General features: G+C 40.0%; 1 protein-coding gene across 1 annotated transcript in view; it reads right to left on the reverse strand.

Moving 5' to 3' along the window:
* Positions 1–24,170, reverse strand: part of JAZF1 (JAZF zinc finger 1) — a 195,148-nt gene that overhangs the window by 81,059 nt on the left and 89,919 nt on the right. The window contains exon 2 of the mRNA XM_056336513.1: positions 7,184–7,256. Coding sequence (XP_056192488.1) covers positions 7,184–7,256 — 73 coding nt within the window. The remainder of the gene's footprint in view (positions 1–7,183; positions 7,257–24,170) is intronic.

Here is a 24,170-nt window from a genome sequence, read left to right on the forward strand (position 1 = left end):
TGGCATGCCACATTGACAAAAGATGAAGAAAACTGATAAAGACAAGAATCCTGAAAGTCTTGAGGATTTACACTGACAGCTCTAGTGTTTGCTAGCTAAGCTACACACAGAGAGGTGTCTGCACACATACTCGCAAGGACGGTGCTGACTTGGCAACGTTTCTTTCCCTGGAGATTCACGAGATGGAATTTTTTCTGTCCCTGAGTCTTCCATATGAGCCTTGCCAGAAGAAAGCTAATTACCGCTCAATTAAAAACAAAAAAACAACTGCACAACTAAAACACATTCCTTCAGTGTACTACATGTTTTAATTCATCATGTAATTTTTATTTCAGGGCATGGCATTAAGGCTTTTCCTCAAAATGCCAGTCTGCTTTTTGATCTTTACTGTTGACATGAAATAAAAGAGCTGTATATTATATAAATCTTCAGTTTCTCTTAGCTTGAAATTGATAAAAAGAGAAAGAGAAAACAAAGCCAACTGCATAAATCCTTCCAAACCAAAAGGCATTCCCCTTACCCTAGCTAGCATTCATTTCTGCACATCTTGTTTGAATTATTATCTGAAGTTTGTCTTGTTCCATCTCCAGAGCAAGTCAAATAGCAGAGCATAAAGATATGGCTACATGAATAAAAACACATGATCTACTTGGTCACTGCTAAACCTAAAAATAAGCTCAGACAGAAAAATATTATCTGGCAATTGACATGCTACTTTGATCCCTTCGTTTCTGTATTCTGTCACATGCATTCAATCCAGCAGCTACTGGAAGCATCGGCACACACCTTTAACGTGATGAGAATCAACAGTCTGAAAGAACTGCTGCACTTTTACTGAGCTGTGGTACTTGATTCAAGTAAGACGGTATCATGTTACAGAAAGGAAAAGTTAAAATTTAAGACAAAGGCCAAGAACTGTGGTACCAGGCACCCTAAAATGTAGCAAGTCTGAACAGGTGGCACAGCACTAGTTACCAGATCCACTGGCTTGAATTTTCTTGTGCAGAAAAACTCATCTCCTCCAGTAGGATTCCTAAAATGGGTAAGGCTCTTGTCTCTACCTTTTGCTACCGAATCATGACATGAGAATTAAGACAGTGAATGCTACACTGAAAAAAAAGTTAGGATGGTTTTCTTTCAATCACTTTTTCATAAAAAAAATCTGCTTTTGCATTCAAGCCGTCAAATTAAGTATTTTGAGATTAAAAATCAGTTTTTAAGGGTATTTATATTGTAGCATGCCTCAATTCAACTATAAGATGCCACCAAAAATACACATTCAAAGATGAAATCTCAGGCCTGAATTAGAAAGACTTGAAGTCTGATCTTCCACTTATCAGGTGAATGATGCAGAGAATACTTATTTTAGAGGAAGATGCTCACTGTTCAGAATTGTTCCGTTTTGCGTATGCCTTCTGAAAAAGCATCCGTTAAGAAAGAACACAAGGAGAAACAAACTTACTTCTCTTCTGCCTCAGGACTTTTAAGTTTGATTCCAAACTGTGCCGCAACAGCCATTCCAGTGACAGTACACAGATATCAAGAGGCAAAGAGGAGAAATGTCGAGAGAAGAAATCATGTCCTACCCCAAGCCAAGTAACAGTCTTATGATTAAAACACTCCTAAGGGATCAGAAAGGAAGAAACTGAATCTTGGTGTTCCACGTTATTCAAACAACTGCTCAAATTAATGCTCATGCTCTGAGCATGAGGAAAAAAAGGAAGCAATAGGATTGCACTGCTGCTGAGAAAACGTTCTATAGACCCTTTTGGTGGCACATCCACTTGTTGGGTATGACCTCTGAGAGGCTACAGTCTTTCATTAGCTTCTTACTTAACTACTGCTGATAGCTTACACCAGGAAAATCTGTCATAGCAGAACCACAGGAAAAAGCGCAACGTGTAGCAAAAGGTGTGGATGCTGCTAGGCAGCTTTAACATAAATTGCTGTACTTACTGAAAGCATGTTTAACTGTTACAACTAAACACGTACACGGAACGAACTGTCAGAGGAAACCTGCTAAACACACAGCAGAAGATAACCCTATTGATAAAGAATGGATGTGAATGGAAGTTGCTAATGGCAAGAGTGAACCTCCTGTATAGAAAGAAGTAAGGAACACTTCACATTTCTATCCAGGACTGAGCATGGTACCTTAAAAAACCCAGCAGTTAAAGCCGAAGAAATAAAGAAGCAGTATCATGTGGTTTAGATGGTCTGCTAAGAAACCACATGGATGCAGTCAAAGGGCACTACATCCAAATCCAAAACATTCTTCTAGTTATTGCATTAGTAACATAGTGCATATTAAATATATCACTACTTAAAAGACTTAGCACTTTTCAAAATAACTTTCAAATGATCATTAAATCCTATGGTGCCAGCTGTTATTACTGCTCCTGGAAAAAAATAGGTAATAGCAGTAGAACGAGAATTAGTGAGCTGGACACGACACAGGGACAGTCTGCAGTGGTTAGAACTTTACATGCAGTTAATTCCTTTCACAAATGCATACGCTCACAGAAGTGATTGATTTTACTTCTAGTGCTATTAAAAAAAGAAGCGGAGTAGGGAAATTTGTTCTTGAGAAGTCAATGACCGTTGAAAGGAAAGGGAAATGGGGGAGAAGCCTGGAGCCTCCTGGAATTTATAATGGTAGCAGCGAGGCAAAATCTTGCCAGTTAAAAATAAGATCTGGAGAGGAGAGGCAAAAATGTTAGGACTGGCTCAGAGATGGGACTATTCACCCAAGAATGCCATCAGTTTTGATCACAGGCTTCATTTGTGCTCCCAGTTGTGTGCAAGCATAAACTTTATAGACATTCAGCAGCCTCATCCACTAGACTGCCTACAGGTAACACCGAACACACCCACCCCACTGTGCTGTAACTGCTTGTAGGATTGATGCTTGAAACCGTTACTATATAACCTTTCTTGTATATCAATTATCAACAGAAAACCACTATTAAAAAAGAAACTAGGGTTAATGTAATTAAAAGTATTTTGGTATCTTCAAAGATTTTAAGATTACAACAGCCTTTGCTTTCAGCATTTCCCTAATACAGCTATTATGTGATCCGCAGTAAAACTATATAATTAGGGCAGCTTAGTTTCAATTGTAGGTGCGATCTAGTTTCATTTTTTCCCCACCGTGATGAATTATTTTTAATCAAAACAATTTCTGTATCTAAAGAAAATTTATTTTATAGAAACTGTATTAAATGCACATTTAGTTGTTCTTATTATGGCATATGTTTCCAATAATACAAGTTACTATCGCACTTCCCACCTTCCATTTTCAATGTGAAAGGAATTTACTCCAATAAATTATGCTTTCTTCCTATTTCTGGTACTTACAATCTCAAAGTTGAAATACATCCTTTAAAACATAATTGTAAAGGATTTTTCATTCATTAAGTTTTTATTTCTAGCATTTTTTTTTAGTATCACCTCTTTAGCCAGAGGAATTATTTTTATGCCTCTGTTGTCTCATACTTGTCCTAATAATGCTGGGGTGTTTTTTATTACTTTTTAAAAATTAAATCCATTTGCACAACAGCTACTCTCATCTCTAACAGGTAACCAGCAGTATCCATATTAAACACATTTTTGAATATGCAAATACTGAGGACTCTCCCTCCATTAGACTGCACATGCCTAAAAGCCTTGACAGTATGCTGCAATGCCAGGGCTTCATGTTCCACGACAGTACAGCAAACTCGAGCACCACTGCTTCCAACGCGCCACACTAACAACCTCAGAGGCACAAACAGCACTATGTAGGTTCCAATAAACACTAAGCAAAATTCATAGTCATGCTAATTAATGTCAAGCTATAAATACTGTATTCTAAGTAGCAGTACAAGCAGTATTAATTAGTGCCACTAGTCACTACATTTTAATGTAATACAAAATACAAAGGTGTCTTAACTCATATACAAAGGAAATACCTCTAGGAACCACTGGAGGACGTTGGGCCAAGTGCTCATGTGTAACCACTCCTGACAGATCACAGCCAGCATCCCATTCGTGTAGCAGCCCTACGGAACTCTTGCACACAAACCACTCCTGTATTTATAGGATGGAAGCAGATTAACTACATCTGCGTTGGCAGTAGTGTGTCTTACTGACTCCAATTTTGACTTCTAAGCAAGCAAACCAAAAGCAAGTAGGGAACAATCATCAATACTGGGGACTGCATTAAGGCTACACTAAACTTTGTCTGAGAAAAGGATTTGTGGCAATTCAGTCAATACCTGGTGCAAGTGTTTGATGTAGCGATAGTAACCCATTATGACCTATAATTTATATTTTGTCCACCGGTTTTAAAAGGAATGTTATCTGTCTACATAAGGATCACACACTATGGAACTGCATCTGTGTGTAGTTACGGAAAGCTGTAATGGCAGTAAATCTCCAGCAGAGAAAGAGACAGAGCCTTATAGATTCAGACATCCACAGTCTGAAGGTTGTTTCAGAACTTAAAGAGCACATACAATATTGCTGTATTAATATGCCTGAGAAAATAACCAGGGGTGGAAGGGAAATGAAGGAAAATAACCGGGGGTAGAAGGAAGAGAACAAGAATATGTTTCGGGTTGGAAACAAAGACTCATGTACTCTCTCTGTTTTACTGATACTTTACCCTCTCAGCTATAAAACCACACAACCCAGATTTATGTTTTGTTTTCTTTTAACTTGTAATGGTCTCCATACAACAAGACAATGAACACAGCAGAAAGCACATCTACTTAATCTTTCTACCACCACTATATTAAGTGTACATCTTATCATACAATTTTGACAGTCCCTGAGAATCAGAAGTCCCTGTTTTCCCAGGCTCCACGAGAGCGTGTGGCCCACACAGAACACATTAAATACACAAACCTGCAGAGGAAGATAGTTTCAAGGTCTGGAACTCACAGCAGGAACTGAGCTAAGTTCAGTTCCACTTGGAAGTCATAAAAGTATGGGTTTAAAAAAAGTGCAGCAGTATCTGGTGTTTGGTATCTAACAGTTTGCAACATGTTTATGACATGTATTAGGCTACAAAATCTGAGTTCATAGCCTGGGACAACAAAGCAGAACTCTGCTCTGGCATATGTAATGGGAAATAGAAAGGCATGTCTTGTAGTGTAATGGATATTGCTGCTCCCTCAAGAGTTTGAGCTACATAGAGCAGGTGGTTCAATGAAAGATATCAGCACTTTGGAAAAAATTAAAATACAATTAAAAGAGCAATTAAGTAGCAGCTGGTTTAAATAAAAGAGTCAATTCAGATTGGGTTTACCATAAGAACAACTCAATTCAGTTCTTCAGAATTATCTCTCAAAACTGAAAGGCTAAGAAAGTTTGGACAAAATATGTAGTGATTAACTGAAACTGCCTCAGTCACACAGAACTCTGTTAAAAAGGGTACCAAAATAATGAAATCTAGATGAGGTATCACTTTCAAAACTACTTTAAAAGTAGTCTGATTCCAAATGGGACAATCAAGTCCCGTGGCACCTTCTGTAGACTTAAAACAGCTTTCCCCTAATTTTCAAAAGACTTCCCTCTCCCTCCCATTACGTAAAATAACCACAGAAGCAACAAGAGAAAACGCCCAAGTATATAATGGAAAGAGGGAAACAAACCAACATACACAACATACCAAGCCTACAAACTTAAAAAAAAAAAAAAAGTTTTATAAATTACATGAGATCAACAGAAGTAAGTGTTAAAAAGGATCATGGTTAATTTCAAAATATGATTTAAAGGGTAGGGCTGTCTCCAGGAAGAACAAGAGTTACTTGCCAAGGAGGAAATCATGTCAATACCAGCTATTCTTAATCACCATAGTCTCATGTAGTGGAGAAAATTTAGTCATTTCACCAAGTGAACACCACTTCTTACTTTCATACCTCAAAGTCTTCATTTTCCCCTGTTATAACACCCTTCTCTACAGCAAATATTATACAAAGCCAAATGGTGGAGTCTATTTGTTTTTAATTTTTTTCATTATTAATAAAGTAGAATTAGAAAAATTTTGCATTACGTATGACCCATGAGAGTTTGAATCAACTCAGTCTATCCTAAGTTAAATTTTGAGTTAATCTTCTAGGCTGGTGACTTTGTATCTCATACAAAGGGAAACTGGTATCCCATGTATAAGACCCAATAATCTCATACAAAATATTTTCCGAGAAATATATTTCCAAAATGCAACTAACTGGAACTTTCAACCACAGTACACCCAATCAAAAAGCCAGTGTGACATAAAAGAAGGCAAAATAATCCCAGAATAGAAGCATGCTGATTTACCCAGAACAGAAAAAGGTTTTAAATGAGGAATTACACTTCCTGTACAGTGTTCATTTAGGATTAGAAGACAGCTTGGCAAACATACTGAAAAAGGGGCACTGCAGCTGCACAAAACCTTGCCATCTTTCCATTCATGCAGCATGCTCCATGGGTCAGTCTCCTCCAAGAGGAAAAATACTCTGAGCTACCTCCATTGAATTATGCAATGTGCTTAGATGAGAGGGAAAATAAGGAGCAGCTCTCAGGCTGCTCTTTCCTGTAACACTAGCAGCCCTTCCATACCTTCATGGTGGAGCACTCTGGAGGTTTCAGTTCTGCCATCAATCAATAACTGAAAAGCCAAGGCTCTGTTATCTAAATAAGTGCTGTAAAAATTGGTTCAATTTCTTAAATTGTTCAAATTTTAGGTTATATAGGGCTGGTAAGCAAGATTTTAAAAGACTACACTGTGGCTGAAAAACTTCTGAAGTTCTGTAAAAAAAATATCTTACATATTGAATGACTATAAGTTAAATTTCCCTTTTGATTGAAAACAAATTCTTTCCCCACTCACTTTTGTGGAGTACAATAAAGTAGAAAAATAAACAAAGACAAATTACCTTGTTTTGCACAAGATTTAGCTTAAACATAAAAGGCTAAAACCTCATCCCCCATTGTATTTGGGTGGTGCAGCTGAAGGGCTGCTTGTGCCCTATGTAAAAGTGATTAAAAATTCAGTTAAAATTTAATTCAACTGTCTTTCCAAAACAGGTGTTATCATAGTGTCATATAACATGAGACAAATCAGAGTGCATACATAAGCATACCATTTTGGCATATGCATATATACACATCTTGTGTAAACCAACATCAGTTATACCTGAAAAATAACCAGACTTACCTGTTAATGTAACTTAGAGCAACATAGGTTGGCTGCTGAAGTTCTTGTTTCTCTAATACACGTGGGTCTGTATCTGGAATAAAAAAAAAAAAAAATACATACACTGAACTGAGTTTTCTCTATTTACATTGAAACATATGGGACTGTAATCCGCACAGTAACATAAGTGAAGACAAGAGACACAAAAATAACTCAATCCAGTTTATCCATATAGAGTACACTTAGCACAGCAGAATCATTTGTTCATTCATTCATAAACACAGTATTGCATTACTTTACACAAGAATTTGAAACAACAGTGATGTAATTTCCAACTGTCACACAAGCTTTCACAATCCCCCTCGTAAATATTAGTTTTCACTGCTTTCCATGATTTACAGTGTTAAAAAGATCAAGCTTCCTTCTTTTTTAATGTAGCTATTTCTAAACGTGGTTGATACGTTTTGAGATATTTCAAGAGTGATTAGATCTCTTCAGCCGGGACTTCATACTTTTCTTCTGCATCTCTGAGTTTTGCTTTCTCCCTTCCCTACAGCTTATTTTTGAAGCTCTCAGTCAGGAAAGTCATACAAAAATGTACTTGAAGCAAAATGCTTGCCAAGCAGAGCATTACCCACCAAAAGCCCTGAAGCAAACAATCCAGTTCCCTTGAGTGCTAACTTTCTCACTCAAATGAAAGAATATGTTTTCAATCACTGTTTTAATTGTCCTTTTCAGTTAAGTTTTGCTTTTATCTAACAAAGTAATAGTCTTGGTTTAAATTTCTGAAATCAAAACCAAGGGAATATGCCCATAGTTCACATAGTTTTCTTATACAAAAAACCAGAATTACATTGAGGTTTCAAATACAGCCTCGCCCTACATTGTAGAAATGCACCTGTAGGAGCTGAACATAAACAGTCCTCAGAAGTTCCCAATGGAAACTGTTCATCATGCCTGTGCAGATTACTACATAGTCATTAACAACATATTTTATGCATTACTTTAAAAGAAGTTCTGGGTGCAACTTCTACATTTTGACTATAAAGAATACAAACGGATTTTATTAAGTGGGTCTCCATGGGACTGCTGCTATCCATCCTCTATTTCTGAGAAGCATCTACTTTGTGTTGGGGGGGGTAGGAAGAGGCACCCCAGGCACAACCCATGTTTTGGATTGTTCTCCCTTCATCCTGCAACTTTAAGCATTGTTAATCTTTAAAAGCTCATTATCTTGAGAGCCGCATTTGTTTCTTGATAGCCGCACATTTGCTTCTGGTGGCTTTTGTGGGTTTTATTTTGTTTTAAAAACATGACACCATTATTTTGAAATCTGTCTCTGCTGTCCTGCCTTAAGGAAGACTTTTAACTGAACTGAATGGGACTGCGCTTGAGGTAGGTGCATTTGTCACACCACTGCCCAAAGCAGATAATGTCTTTATTCAGCGAGCAAGGAATCCTCTGTCCCACCTCCTCAAAACTCAGACCGATTCTAGTCTTTCCTCCTACATTTGCTCCTGCAAAGCTCAGGCTCCAAGATTTGCTAACATGCCTTTATCAATATGTCCCTAAAGTGATAAATACCTTTAAGGAAGTTCAGAGAAGAGGGATAAAAGCACAAGTGCCAATCCAACCAGGAACCCCAAGCCTGTAATACTTAAAAGGAGCAGATCTTGCTGGTGCCTGGGAATTCTGCTGTAATTACCAGCACACCACACTCTGCTCTGTATTAAGCTAACCAAGGACAGCAAAGCATCAGCTATCTTCTGTGTTATCTTTACAATTCACTTCTCTGAGGAAGTTAGGTTCACACAACACACAAAGGTCTTTTACTTGCCTTTGTTTCTACAAAACCCACAGTCATTTAGCAGCCGAAGCATACAGCTGCTGTCATGGTGAGCTCTGCAGATTTACACCTCAGTGGTGCACGGCCTGCCATGAAAGTCTCGATCCAGAATGTCTGCAGATCATTAATCCCAGCCAGGACAATCTAAGAAATGCCTCGATCCAAGTTTAGGCAACGGTGGTTAAATGACTACGTCTTTGCTAATCCAGTTCTTAAATAGCATTAACCTCCATCTATAAACAACAGTTTCTGTGACTGAAGGAGACAAAACTCGGGCTGGTTTACAACAGAGTGCTGCATGTGTCTGTGGGAGTTGTAGGACAAGGGAAAGCTCTAATGAAGAGTCTACCACTCTGCCACTGCTCGCCAGCAGTTCATATAACACCAGCAAAAGATGACAATGCAAAGACAAAACCCAAAAGCCCCATCTTTTGTAGGAGCATGTTACCAAAGCACAGAGAAATCTACCTGCTGGTACCAGCTAAAACCAGTCCCATCTCTCAGTACGCACCGCCTGAAACACAAGGCACACACTGCACAGTCTGTTTAGTGTATCAATCCCTTTCCCCTCCACCTATCAGACTTCACACGTATTTCAAGTCAATTGTGTTGCTCATACCAATTCCACCAAAAAAGTAATCCAGGAGGTGGTCAAGAAAATTTTGTATGAATTTAGCACTCACAGTGCTTGACACATTTTTATTCCTCTTGCCACCAGCTGCCGGGTTGCCAGTCATGACAATGATGCATTCACATCCGCACTGTAGCACGAACTATACATAACACTGCTGGATATTATTATAGGTGGGGAAGGGAAATAAGATAAGAAATCACGGAATCGTGCACTGGGTCCACCCTGCATGGCCCTCAGAGAAGAGCTGAAAAGAACAGAGATCAGGCCAGCTGTGCCATGGGTGCCAATAGCCACGTGGCCCCAGCACAGCCCTTCCCCAAGTGGAGGGGCACAAAGGGGGCACGAAGGCTGCATGGGCAGCCTCACTGCACCCACATAAAACCCGCGCAGCCTTGCTAACGTACACCTCGCTCAATACTGCCAAGCTTTCTTCCTGACTGTCTTTAAATGCCATGGGTCTGTTCCTCCCTGCCTCCATCTCCTCTTGCTCTGCCCAGCCTCACGCAGCGCCTTTCCTCTCTCCTGCCTCTTCCCAACCCCAGTTCTTGCTGCTTGTCCTGCCTCCCATCGCTCTCTCCTGCTCTCACTGTCCTGCTGCCCCCTCCTCTCCCCTCAAAGTGTCCTGACATGAACAAGTTAAAAATCCCATGGAGAAGTCTATAACCACTTGTTCACCCTTGTCCCACAGGACTGAACATATGTACAATTCGTTCCCTGTACTGCCCTTTTCCCTGCAGCCTCCACACACACCCTGCTCCCCCCCCCTCCCCCTTTTTTTTTAATACAGCAAATACAGTTACAGTAAGGCTAAGTAGCAGCATTCCTTATCCTCAACCTTCAAGCCTGGACTACCAGTGCTCTGCTGCTCTCACACCTAATTAGGCATGTTCATAAAGACACTAGCACCATTTTCTAACACAACACGTGCTGCCCAAAGCCACAGCCTCTGAACACGTGCTGCCCCTCTAACCAGGATGTTCGGTATCAGCCAACACTCTCAGCTGACTCAGGGATGAGGAGCACGGGAGGCAAAAATCTGTTGTCAATCTCACAGAATGGCCCTGTATAATGTTAAATGTTTAGTCAATGTTTCTTCAAACGTGCACAGGCTGGTGAAAGTCAGCCAAAAGTAACCTAAATAGTTTCCAAACAGACACCTATAATGGATTAAACACTCACAGATGACAAATCTTTTTTCTTGAAAGATATTTAAGCAGTACAACCTAGGACTGATCTGAGCTCCTTTTCTCCTAAGAAACGTGCACAAAAACAACTACAGATTTTTAATGGACTGGTTGAATAGTATTACTTTAACTAGTTACCCTCGCTTCTTGAATTAAAATGGGCTATCAAAGACTCACTACTTCATTAGTTTTGCAGTAACACTTTAAATGTGGTAGAACACATTGCCACCCGCTGTCCATTAGCTGCCTTCATTGCTTTTGCCTTGTCATAAGCATTATGTTCCACTGATTTCATTCCACAGCAGGAAGAAGAAAAGCACCATGTACTTTCTGTAATGCTGTGGGGATTTTTTAGCTACATTCTCTTATTTTACTATGGTGTTCGATTTTGGAAACCCTGGTTTTATCTCTTTTTCTTTAATGAAATGTTATTTACATAAAACTTTTGTTTCGTATGAGCTACCCCAGGGTTATAGTGGTCCCACCACCTCACTATTAAAAGACTGAATTGTGGGTGCTAACACCCACAATAGAGAGTTACACCATCAATCATCTATAGGATTAGACACCCCCTATTTCTCACACCCACAACCTGCTTCATACTGGGCAACCAGACAAGTAGTGCGAGTGTGTAATTAAAGCTAAGACCATAAATTGCACTGCACCATCTTTAAACTGCTCAGATGAAGCCAGGCATTTTCTGTGGAGCATGTTCTAACAAAATGAATCACTGACTGCTGAACCAAGCTACGATTACTAAATCGCCTCACTCCATGCAGAGATAAATTGCAGCTTGAAAACTCTGTAAAATCCTAACCTGGTGAAGCATTTTAAAGAAAGCAAATAATAAAAAAAAGGCATATGCATCCTGTGTAAATACAGTTTTAATCAATTATATACCTTTATTCTACATGAGTAGAATGCCACATGCCACACCTTCGTTATTATTAAAGTTTTGTCCTACAAGATACAATAAAGTTATCATAAGCAACTTCACATAAGAACTTCACTTTCATAAAATTCCTGCACTTAAATCACTGAAAAAACACTCTTCACCTTATAAAGGGCACACAGAAAACTGCTAACAAATATCAGTGGCATTATTTTACAACCACAAGCTTTCTTCTTACAGGGACTAGGAAAGGTCACTATCACTAGCAAAGTGGTAAAGATAGTCTCAGAAGAAAAAATAATGACTTAGAGGAGGTAAAATTTAAACTACTCTTCAACATCTTGAATATGAAGTGGCCAGTGCTGCTTTTACTCGACCTATGCCACCACTTAACAACCAGAAATTGAAATAAAGATTGACAAGAGCCCAGGTACCTAAAGAACGACACATGAATCCCTGCTCACATACAAATGAAGTACCTGCATTGTCAAGATTTTTTGGTAGCTGTAACCCTCCAACAAACTTCACTGATGACGTAGATATTATATTTTGGGGGTGGAGTGGGGTGGTGTTGGTGGTCGGGTGTTAGGGGGAGTGTCCGTATCTTAAAAAGACTTATGTTTGAAAAACATGTCTTCTATCAGCCATGCCATACTTAAGCCAAATAGTTGCAACAAAAGCAAAAAGACACAACTCCCCTTGCCAACCCAAGGATGTCATTTCTGTTTCTCAGAACGAGTAACAAAATGCCTCAAATGTTTAAAAATAACAGCCCTGCAAAGGATTTTAAAAGCACTAAACCTCATATTTAGAAACCAAAGACTTACAGTGTAAACTATCTCCCAAGACACTCAAAGATGTTTATGATAATCTCACCTTTTTCTGTAAGATCACACTAAGGTCAACTGCCAACACACAGGTCCCTCAGACTCACAACGGGCTTTGTCAGAAGGTCCGTCCGTACGTTCCACTCACCCACCACCAGGTTTGCAGAGTGCCTGTCTTGTATTTCACTTGGCCTTGAAACTGCCTGATATAAGTCAGCTCAGCTAGTTAATTAAAACCTACACTTCCCTTGAAACTAGCTCGCCTCACTAATGATGCCAAGGCAAACATTTCTGTTGGCTTCCTCAAAAGTCCACAATTGTTCTTACATGGATGTAGCTTAAAAAGAAACAGATAAATTCAATGTTACTGTAAATTGTTCCCTACCCAAAACCTCCATTACAAGGAAGCTATTATGACCTTCACAGTTTCAATTCCAAACGCAGTGTTATTCAGGTCTTCCTATTAATTTAAAGAATAAGATCACAACTATGATTTTGCAGATATTAACATGGTCCCCTAATTATACCTTTAGCAGAAAAAAATTTTCCCTCATCTCTGAAAAGACGATGCTCTACACTTCAAAAGACAGAACACTGAAGGATAAATACCATGTTTCTGCAAGAGTCTTAAACCTATCTGATTTCAAGAACTCCTTTAATACTTATGTACAAGTTTAAGTTCTTTCCAAGATCAAGGTGTTAAAATGCCAGAGATGGACTCACCAAAATGTGTGAAATAGATTAGATACCAAACTTCCACATTTCCAGAGTAAGCTCTCATTAAATAGATGACTAAGAGAGCTACATTCAAACAAGTTCAAACAAAAAACCACTGTATTTCAACTTTCAAAGTTTCAGTGAACACTAGAGGCTTCGCGATATTTTTTTAGTACAAAATTTTCCCCGTTTGGTCTATCCCAGAGTTGCAAAAATTTCTCCATTAGCTGCAAAAAGTTTATTTCCCCTGTCAAATTGCTCATAAGTGCATGAAGCCATGGAAAAAAACCCCAAAAACCAAAACACCAAACCCACCCTGAAAACCACAGGCCACATAAATAAATATTACGAGAAGGTCATGAAGCTGCTGTCTTTTTGGCCCACTGGGAGACAGCTCTATCAGGACAGTGCTCCAGTTGCTGCTGCTGAAACCAGGCCCGTGTACTTTCCACTCAGCAACTGATTGATTGCAATTGCTGCATTACTGCAGAAGGGTAACGGAGTCCAAAGCCAAGGTAAAGCACCAGGTCATAGTTCAAAGTTTAAACTACTGTGGACTTCTAAAGCCTGCAAGCACAAAAAAAACTTTAGCATTACGATTAACAACTGCGAATTCATACCACACATGTAGGCAAGTGGTTAGCAAAAAGAAATATCAAACAGAGTTTATTGAAATGAAGACTGCCTCAGGAAAAAAAAAAAAAGCCAAAAAATATATATTGGGAATGCACCCACAGGTAGCGGGAAGGCACAGAAAAGCAGTATCTGCTGACTTAACGCCCTTTTTTTTTGTATAAACCGCCTCTTCATAGGAAATGCAGCCTGATCCCAGGGACACCATGCCAGCGCTTTACCTTTGCTGAATGTTACGACTGCAGAACCTGTAAGAAGCAGTCAGAGGACAACACTGCAGGAGGGACTGTACAAAAAAGGGGGACACAAGTTAAAAGCAGCATGCTGAAGTTTAAAGCGCAAAACCCTGCAAAAACACCACAACCAACAGCATCCATTCACTGCTGCAGACCAGCACATGTGAAACTCCATTTTATAACTCAAACTTTGTGAGACACTAGAACTCGAGAGCTTTGTTGTACGAGAAAACGGTATCTTACGAGGTGGTAAGGTAATATATGGCATTTCAGATAACCCACACAGAAACAGATCTGTGCTTTGGTCTTATAGCAAACAGAAGAGTAGAAAAGTTTTCATATAAGCAAACAGAAAAGCTGAGCATTTTTTTATGTAACTATTAATGAGCAATCATGTTTCACCCCTGCGAGCTGCCACTGTTTAATTCAGACTGTGAACTCTTCAGAAGTAATGTCCATCCCTTACACCTCCAATTGCCCAGCCAAACAGGGTTCCAATTACAGCTTCACATGCACTAATTTAGTGCATAATTACTAAAATGATTTCAGGTTAAAATGGTAGCTCAGTGACACAACAGAGTAGATCAATTGACATTTTCAGGTTTTAATTTAAAAACCAAATAGTCAAGTAAACAAACACAAGTATTTGCAAATCTTCTGTAACGTTTTTCATTAGGAAAAAAAATAAATATTTGTGATGTAACTGTATGTAAGGAAAAGATATTTCCGCTATAGACAACAGAAAAGAGAAAGAATGCATGGAGTCCAATTATGGACGCTGAATCTTTAAAATGTTCCAATTTCTGCAACTAAGTTAATTATTGCACACTAGTAAGGGACCACAGTGCTCCTCAGTTGCTGAAAACAACCTTTGGATCTGCCATGCTGTCTTCAAATAGGCAATTAAAGTGAAAAATGAGTGTGCACATAACTTTCCAGTGTGGTATATTATATATGAATAACACAACACACAAATAAGAACAGGATAGAAGTTCTTAACCCAGTTGATCAACTTACTCATGCCTTCATCTTTTTATTTGAAAATATATTACTTTGCTACTCTTGTGGTCCTTATTACATACAATCTACTGCCTTAAGAGGAATTTTCCTTTGCCAGAAATTTAAAAAAACTTTCCATTCCTCTGCCCCCAAAATAATCTGCACTAACCAAGGCTGGATAGTATCAAAGGATAATTGCAAGGCAGTGGACAGATCCAAGCAACCAATCTATTCCTTTGTTCCTCAGTGAGGCAATATGGGTGACCAAAACTTGCTTGTTCACCTGCAGAACTGCAGCTGCCCTAAAAGCTGCTTTCTTGCTTTACACCAATTTACAGTACGTAAACTAAGTGCAGAATTTGTGAAATTATGTATTTTTTTTTTTAGAAAAAGCATCATATACCACAATCATTCTCAGTGGGAAGCTTGAACGTCATACACAGCCGGTGAAGAACAATATCACAGCTCCCTCCTGGTCCTCACAGGGTGTGCAGGCTCTCTACATCTCATCCTGCATTCCCATTGCTTTCCAACCCGCCTCGCTCCAGCAGGTGAGTGCAACCAGCATCCTCTCTCACCAGAGAAATTCAAGCTGGGGCCTTTCCTGTTCCCATTAGAAGCAGTGCTGGTTTGAGATACAGTGCAGTCCACACGGGCCTCCTCAGACCTCTGGCCCAACCAAAGAACAGGCTACCACCTACAGCCTGCAGCTGCCTCTGGCAGAAGGATGGCGTCTGAGCAACCAAGTTTTTGTGTCACCTCTCATGCACCCCCTCCTCCAAAAACCCAACCCAAACTCCAGCAGCAAGCTGCGTAGGAAGGTATAAATGTAATTCATTAAGATTATATTAGTGTGGACTGTGACTGCAGGCATCCTCATAATATTCTTGGTAGCTCACGTCTCATAATATAAAAAGTAATGGTATAAATCAGATACTTGATTTCTATTCAAATGGAACATAATTGCTGGTAACTAGCTGCAGAACTACAAATGTCAAAAAGGTGTCTCATGATCCTTCAGAGGTAGTGAGCTGCAAGCACACTTCATGTTCTGTGATGCTTTTCCACTTATTATGTTAATTATTATGTTAACTATTTGAAACATACAATTATTGTTACAACCAAGTGTGATAATTAATGGTTACTTTTAATAGGCAAAATATTCATTAATCAAATCAACAGATCACCACAGTGCTGGAAAGGTCCCTTGAAGAAGGGGGGGAAAAAAAAAAGTCTGCTGCTACTTTATATTGTTTTTGATTATGAGATACATTCAATTTTTAAGCATTTGAATGTTAATATCTTGCTTGCAACTTCTAAGTGCAAATATACTTCATGAAGCTTGAAATAGAGAGAAATTTGAATGCAATTTTTATGGAATGTCCCAACATTTAATTCAAGTCAAATAATCTCACAACATGCCACTGGAGAGTGTTAAAATAAAAGGTCCATTCGCATTTAACAGTCAAGCACATAGGACATAACATCCATTATTAGTAATCTCTAAAATGATCGCATTTCAATAACGAAATGATTTATTTTTATTCCTCGCCACTCTATCTTTCTTTTGGCTGCAAGTTTTAAAAACTCACGTACTGTGGAAACGCGCTCGCCTTTAATTCCCCTGAATTGGGGAAGATCCCCATAATGAATTAAAAGAAAAAGAAGCCCCAAATTTGGGGATATTATTCTATACTGGACCACCTTTGTGGCATGCAGCACTGCCCCCAAACACACGGACCAGAACGATGGTCTTTTGCAACCACTTTTGCAGGCCCCGGTTACACCGAGTGCCCTCTGCACGAGTGGTACCACCACCACTATGTCGGCAGAGACCTCTAACGGGGACACAGCAAGAGCACACCAGGGACTTCTCTTGTTGACATAGTCGTATCGCCTCCCTAGATGACACACAAGGCCACTGAAACCACTGTGCCTGCCCAGCTGTGACCTCCCGGCGGTAAGCTGCTATGCAGATGCCGCTCAGGGAAAGCGGTTTCCATCCCCTGCGCTGACAGAGTAGAGAGAAAGCAGGAAAAGGGCTGGAGAGTGCTTCCAGCGCAGACCCAGCCCTGCACGCAGGTTTTCTAGGTGTTCAGTCAAAAAGCTCTGTTTCCAGAATTCACACATTTCTCCACTCTCTAAGGTCACACACATCATTACCCATTACATCTGGAAGCTGACAAAAGAAAAACGAGCACTCAACTTGCATTCAGTATTTTGCCAAAATCATGAGAAAATAATTTCTGGAGTTGCATGCAAAGGACTGATTGAGGGTTGAGTTTAGCGGGTTTCTGTGCGAACCCAGGCCTGGCCTGGGCAACGCCAGGTTTGGCCTTTCTTAGGCAAGATTTGGTAACTAGTAGTAGAAGAGCAATCTTTACATAAACCACAGGTCCGTGCTTTTTCAAATCAAGCACGTGAGGTGAGTACATGCTGAAATCCATATTCTAGGATAAACAGCTTTGTATAAAGCAAGAAGTCATTGCAAAACAGCTAGTTTTCCTACTTAAAAAATTGAAAATTTATAGGTTTGTGTTTTGCCTTTTTATTATTATTACTCAAATACTCAAACCCTTGTTCTCATCTAGGTTTCTATAATGAAAACCTGACTAAACATTCCAAGATAAATAAAACCTAGTATTACTTTAAATAAAAGTTCAAAATATATATCTTGACAGTTCTGATTCTTGAGGATTTTATTTCCCAAAGTAGTAATGATCTCCAGGAGTTAAAATAATATGATTATATCCCAACTCCATGGCCAGCTAAACCACAACTGAACTGCGGTGGCACATATTTCATTTGCAATGTCAGAAGATCTCCATTGCAGACTATCAACATAGCACTAAATTTTCAAGTGTCATTGAAAACAGGCCACTTCTAATTTTGCCTGGAAACACTAAAATGAACCACTATAGGCAATGCAGCTAGTATTTCACAAGTTAAGCCTCTTCATCTTTACCAGGAATCAAAAAGGAAAGGTTTTTACTGGAAGTTATTTACCGTGCTTTCACTCCTCTGCAAACAGTGATTGTGGGGTTTTTTTGGTTTATTTTGAGGAAGGATTGTATTAGAAGTAAACAATACATTTTTTTCCTGTGAGTCACTAAAACTGCTATAAGAAGCTTATCTTCTGGGCTACTACTTTGCACAGTCTTGTAGGAGACAGGCTAGATCTTAAATTCCTGCTGACAGGAAAAGGGACTGCACAAAACGAAGCAACTTCTTGTAAGGAAGAAGGAAATAGCATCATTACTCAAGTGTTACTCAAGAGAAGCTCCCTCCAGAAGATGGCAACCATGCCCTGAGGAGCCAGAGGCTGATGAGGCAAGGACGGGAATGAGCTGTGTAAGAATACCAGGTGCTCAGATAACCTTTATTTCCCGAAATGTCTTTTCCAAAATTCATTTGGACATACCGTGTCTTAAAAAATTTTATTATTTTATCTCACTGGAAATAATTTCACCATCAATGTGCCTTATTCAAGACAACCAGTGCTACACATGGAACATCCAGCATCAAGCCTACCCCACAGGGAACAAGAAACACACACACACACATATATCATACATCAGTACATTTTTTGCAGGGAGCAGGGGTGGGGTGACGTGTGTCTCACTCTCTCTAAGAGGAAAACACCATCACTGAAAATAGAACTCAAATGTGAACCTAATACTGTGAGATGAAAAATCTTCTTCTCTGCAAACAAACTGACAATAAACCTAAATAAAAATCATTACCCCAAACTGCACCTTTTAAAAATCTAGCATCAACCATCGGGCTAACAAGGAGTGGTGTGGGAGAAATTTTTTAAATGCTGTTAACCATGAACCTTGAGCAACAAGACTATTTTGTTTGCGCTTAATACTAACCGTGGGCAGATCCTCTGTGCTTCTGTGCCTTTGGTATCTGTTCTGGAGAGAATTTCAAATTATCTTCATTGAGAGCTAGTGAGGTGAAATAGGCTATTTCACGCGCTACGGTTACCGCTGCAGTCCCAGCGTGTCCAGCCACTTGGAGGCCAAGTGTGGCGAGTGGTTTGGTGCCCTCCACTGAACGACACCTGGCTACACCGCCCAGAGCGGCAGCCCGAGGGCCGGAGTTCACGGAGCAGGGAAGCGGTGAAGCCCCACAGCTTGGTCCTGTCCCCTGCAGCCTCACCACATTGGTCTGAGCTGATACAACACAAAGATTAGAGCTGAGGTTTTGCCCTCAAACAAGTCCCCAACTAGCGTGTGTCATCTGCGGGGGAAGGCGAGCGGGGGGAAGGCGCGCCGAGCCGTAACTGACAGAAAGGCACTTTTAACCCCACCAGCCAGGGAGGGGAAGCCCTTCCCAAAGGGGCAGCCGCCGCCACACCTTCACAGGGAGACACAAGCCCAAAGAAACGCCTCCTACGCGCCCTTAGTGGAAGACAAAAGAGTAAGGCGGCATTCAGCTCTGGTGTGTGCAGACGGCCGCCGGGGCTGGCCGGCAGTGACGAGGGCCCGTTCGCGCTTGGCTTTAGCACGGCCTTTGCAAACCTGCCCCCGCCGCAGGAGGCGAGCCGGGCCCGCCGCGCCCCCTCGTGGCGGCGCCGAGAGCGCGTCCCGGCCGCCTCACCCGCCATTTCCCTCCCCCGGCGCAGCCGAGGCGCGGGGCGGCCGTTTGACAGACGTTATTTCAGCTCCGGTACCGGGGCGGGGGTGAGGGGTGTCCAGCCGCTTCCCACCGCCTGAATTTTCACCTCAGCAGCACCGGCGGCCGCCGTGGTGTTGCAGCTTTCATTGCTGGCAGGCACGTAGACTTGCAGGAGCTCTATGCCAGTAGTGACAGGAAGGATGATGGTAGGGAGGCAACACGTTTAAGTACAACAACAAGAACGGCAATAATTTAAAAAAAAAAAACAACTGTGCCTGTCAGGGGAAGCCAGAGCGGTCAATCAGAGCAAGCAACTGAGAGGAAACCCGAGGCCTTTATTGCCACTCAGTACTACTAAAACACTCCTGTTAAATACCTATCCACAGTTACGTGTGTCATTCCCCTGTAGCTATTTCCTTCCAGTTCCTGCTTCAAAACAGAAAAGCATCTGTATCGATACACTTTTTCTAATTCCAATAGCTCTGATGTAGAGAAAACCCAAATCAGACTGAATTAAGCTAGGCCTCAATGTCCTTGAAAGAGAAAACTTAAGGGGGGGTGTGTGTGTGTGTGTGTTAGTATAGAAAAAGGTGAATGATCAGTTTAAAATAGAAAATAAATTCAGATAAGCCTAAAAATGTTGACATTAAGTACAGATTTAAGGAAATCAATGAGCTTAATGATCAAAGATGTTTTAAGGCATGTTCTTACACGTTGTATTTCTACTTCATTATCCCAATCAGAAACATGCTGTGTTCAACAACTAAAAATGAATTTCCCAGCGTGAACACAAAGGAAATGCAGCAAGTTACCAGTTCCTTTACAATTCTAATATTCTCCTTGCCCTTATACAGAATTTGAATGTAGACTTACTAATCAAATAGTCACACCAATTCAGACAAAGTTACTTACCATAATTTAAAATAAAAAGTGTTAAGACAACAGGAAAACTATCTGCTAAAAAGCTCACAAAGCATTACATGCAATTCTTCGGCTTCCACGGTTTTGCCTGGCATTCATGGAAGCTGAAGTGGCTGTACTTAATGTTTCAGGTAATACCGATCAACAGAGGGGCACTGCACTTCTGGCAGGTAAAGTGGTGCTCCAGGTTCATACAAGTCAAGCTCAGGAAGGCTTCTCGGCAGAGCAAGCTCACGTTCTGCTCAGGAACCCGTAAGAGCATCAAGCAATCTAATAAATCACAGAATCATTCAGGTTGGAAAAGACCTTTAAGATCATCAAGTCCAACCATTAACGCACTGATATTTCAAAAAAAGCGTTTTAATTAAGTTAGGGTAAGATAAAAGATAGAAAAAAGAAAGCTTCCTGCAAACAGTACAATTTCTCCTTGCATTGAATTACATACAAAGAAAATCCATTCACTCATTTTTTTGCATGTGACAGTGAAATGTGTATTTCTGGTATCTTGTAAGAATGTAGACAAAGTGATGCCTCACTCCTAGCTCAGTACTATTTCAAAAGGTAGTACTGCTCTGTTTCAAAACAGTGTTAATTTACTGTATTTACAGGTCTGTAACCATTTGAGTAATGGATTATTCAGAACCACCAAAACACCAGTTATTTTGCTCTTATGCATTATAAGGAATTAGAATCAAGAACAACTTGGAAACAGGAGGGAAAGGAAGACACCAGTGATGTTGAAAACTCAAGCAAGGCCTTCTCAGATGATGATACAAAAGTATCTACAGTATATACATACCTTTCCTGGTATCTCAAAGAAAAGATGCACATTCCTCTAAACTGCTGCTAATTTAACATTTAATTGCTGCCAAAAAAAAAATATTAATTCCTAAAGTGATGGTTTAGTACCTTCTAAATTCTACTATTTTTACTACTAAACAGCAATTAACTGTTAGAAGTTGATAGCATTATCCATTATTAGAGCAATAAATCTTAATACTATTTTTATTCTGTACTGTTCCTCCTCTAATCAACATCTGATTATGAAATAAAAACCACAGCATACATTTATCAAAATGATTTAAGGGATATGACAAAATGGAGACACTTCGATAAGGGTTCTGATGCCAAATTTAAGGACAATTTAAACTGATGAATTTGGCTTAATATTTATTCAGCTATGCTGTTACTTACTGAGCTATTTTTAAACACAATTTTTCAAAATTCTCTGAAAAGCATTAAATAATTTGGCCCCAAAAGACTACCACTGTATAAAAAGATACTTTCATCTTCAAAATAATAATTCTTTCTCAAAAGCTATTTCAATAATCATATTACAAATGTAACCGCACATAACGTTAGAAAAATACCACCTTTTCAAGTATGTTACCACATGCAACAGCAGATGGCTTCCCATTTGTATTTTTTCTCTCTTCTCGAGAAATAGCTTAAAAAGTTTAACAAAACTCTTTAAAACATTTCTATTGAACACTTATTTTAAAAGGTATGGCCTATTAAAAGGGTACTTTTTCAGAGGAAGAGCTTGTTTGTTTTGCTGTTTCTAAACAAACTACTGAAAGAATGCACCTGGCAACAAAATCGATCTCCGGGTTCAGACACCCGCATATCAGCATCAGGACAATATAACTGCATTCCTGCCAGGATTAGTTCCCAATATTTACCTAAAGTTGCTTTGAACTCTCTTTGTATTCAGGACTAACACGGAGCAAAAGTAAGCGTGGTGGTTAGATTATGCAAGAAATTAAGACCACCAGCAAGAATACTCCTCTCCCCCAAAGCATTTACCCCACCCTCCCTCTAACCCTTCCCTATTCCCTACTCCAGTTTCTAAATACGTCTGCTAAGGCCAAGTGAAATATCTCCCTCTACATTCAGCTCGCATTTTAGCAGCTTCTAATACTCATTCCTTAATGCAGTGTCAGTGTGCTCAACCCCTGCTCTACAGAGTGGTATTGATTTGCAGCGAGAAGCAGAGAAAAGCCTGGTAACAACCTCCATAATTTATTCTAGCTCTAAAGCTTTTCACTACAGTCAGTAGGCTACCTAATAGCCTAGTCAAAATGAAGACAAACATCTTCTATGACAGGAAACTGTGGGGAAGGTGGCATGAACTAAAGAGTATGGAAATAAACACCTTAAACAAACCACCTCAGTGGGAGACTGACATTGTCTGTCTGCCAATGAACTGCGCAGAAGATGGTTAGAAAAGTCCCATAACAAAGAAAAAGCTGCATATTGTTTGAGGGTTCCCATGTCAGCACCACCCCTGAAGCCAGAAACATTAGTAACTTTTCTTTTGCTTTTCTTCTTTCTGGGGAGGAGATGGGAGCTGGAATCAAAACAAACAAACAAAATTTATCTGAAGAAGATTGCTTTTACTGCCAGCTGGAATATACCCATGCCAAGTACTAACGTAAAATGATGGGGTTGAAGGTTTCTTGTTTCTGTTTTGAAAGGGGTAAGAGAGTGTCATACATTTTGGCTAAATCATAAAAAGTTTCAGACACTCCTTACCAGAGGAGTGGTCTGCACGCTCCACTGCATCACTTCCAAATCCAGGTTTGCCAGTTTAATGAGGTAATTAGCCTCGCTTACAACTTTTCCTAATTAGATCTACCTTTTTCTCCTTTACATACTTGAAAAATGCTTTTTTAAACTGAGTAACAATGAAAGGCACCAGACTGATGACTGTCAAGAAAACGCCCTCTTTAATATCCTGGTAAGCAGAATTTCAATGTGAGAAGTCAGATTGTAAGTATTTCTGTTGTTATATCACTGGGGTAAACACTTTGCAGCTTCCAAGTCAGAAGGAATGTACTGGTATCTCATTCCAGTAGAGGATGAGACCCAAGTACTCCAACAACCCACTGCAATCTGGCTTCAACAGAAAGAAATCTGGTGGAGTGGGCTGTGGAAGGAAGGCGCGCCATGCTCTAACATCCCTCAGGCTAAATCATCAGCGGGCTACGACAGAGGTGGATGACAGGAGGCAGACTGCACTACAGTCACGATGCAGCCTGAGGTGGTGTCTGCTGGCAAGACAATAGTCCATTCTCCATGTCCATGCAATAAATGGCTGCCTCTCTGCAGTGACCAGCTAAGATTATAAATCAGCATGTTTTGCAATACTAAAAGCCACTCCAGCTGCAAAGGACCCAAGATCGTAAATTCTTTTCAATGCATCTTCAAACAGCATCAGGCAGTAGCAAGGCTTTCCTGAGAACGTTAAGACAGCTGTAAAATAGCTGCGCCAAATTTAGTTTCTATTACAGCAGACTGAAAAGACCTGTATGAACTATTTAATTCACAGATCAAGCCAGTAGGACCCAAGAGGAAAAAATCCAGCTCTTAAAAAGAGGTTTTAACACCGTTTCTTAAAAAGATTACATTGTATATTCTGTGATGTTTTTAAATTTAATTAAGACAAAAACCGAGGTTGAAGAACATCTCCAGATCTCATCTCCTGGTTGCTATT

Source organism: Falco biarmicus, chromosome 4, assembly GCF_023638135.1.
Source record: "Falco biarmicus isolate bFalBia1 chromosome 4, bFalBia1.pri, whole genome shotgun sequence".
Classification (NCBI taxonomy): Eukaryota; Metazoa; Chordata; class Aves; order Falconiformes; family Falconidae; genus Falco; species Falco biarmicus.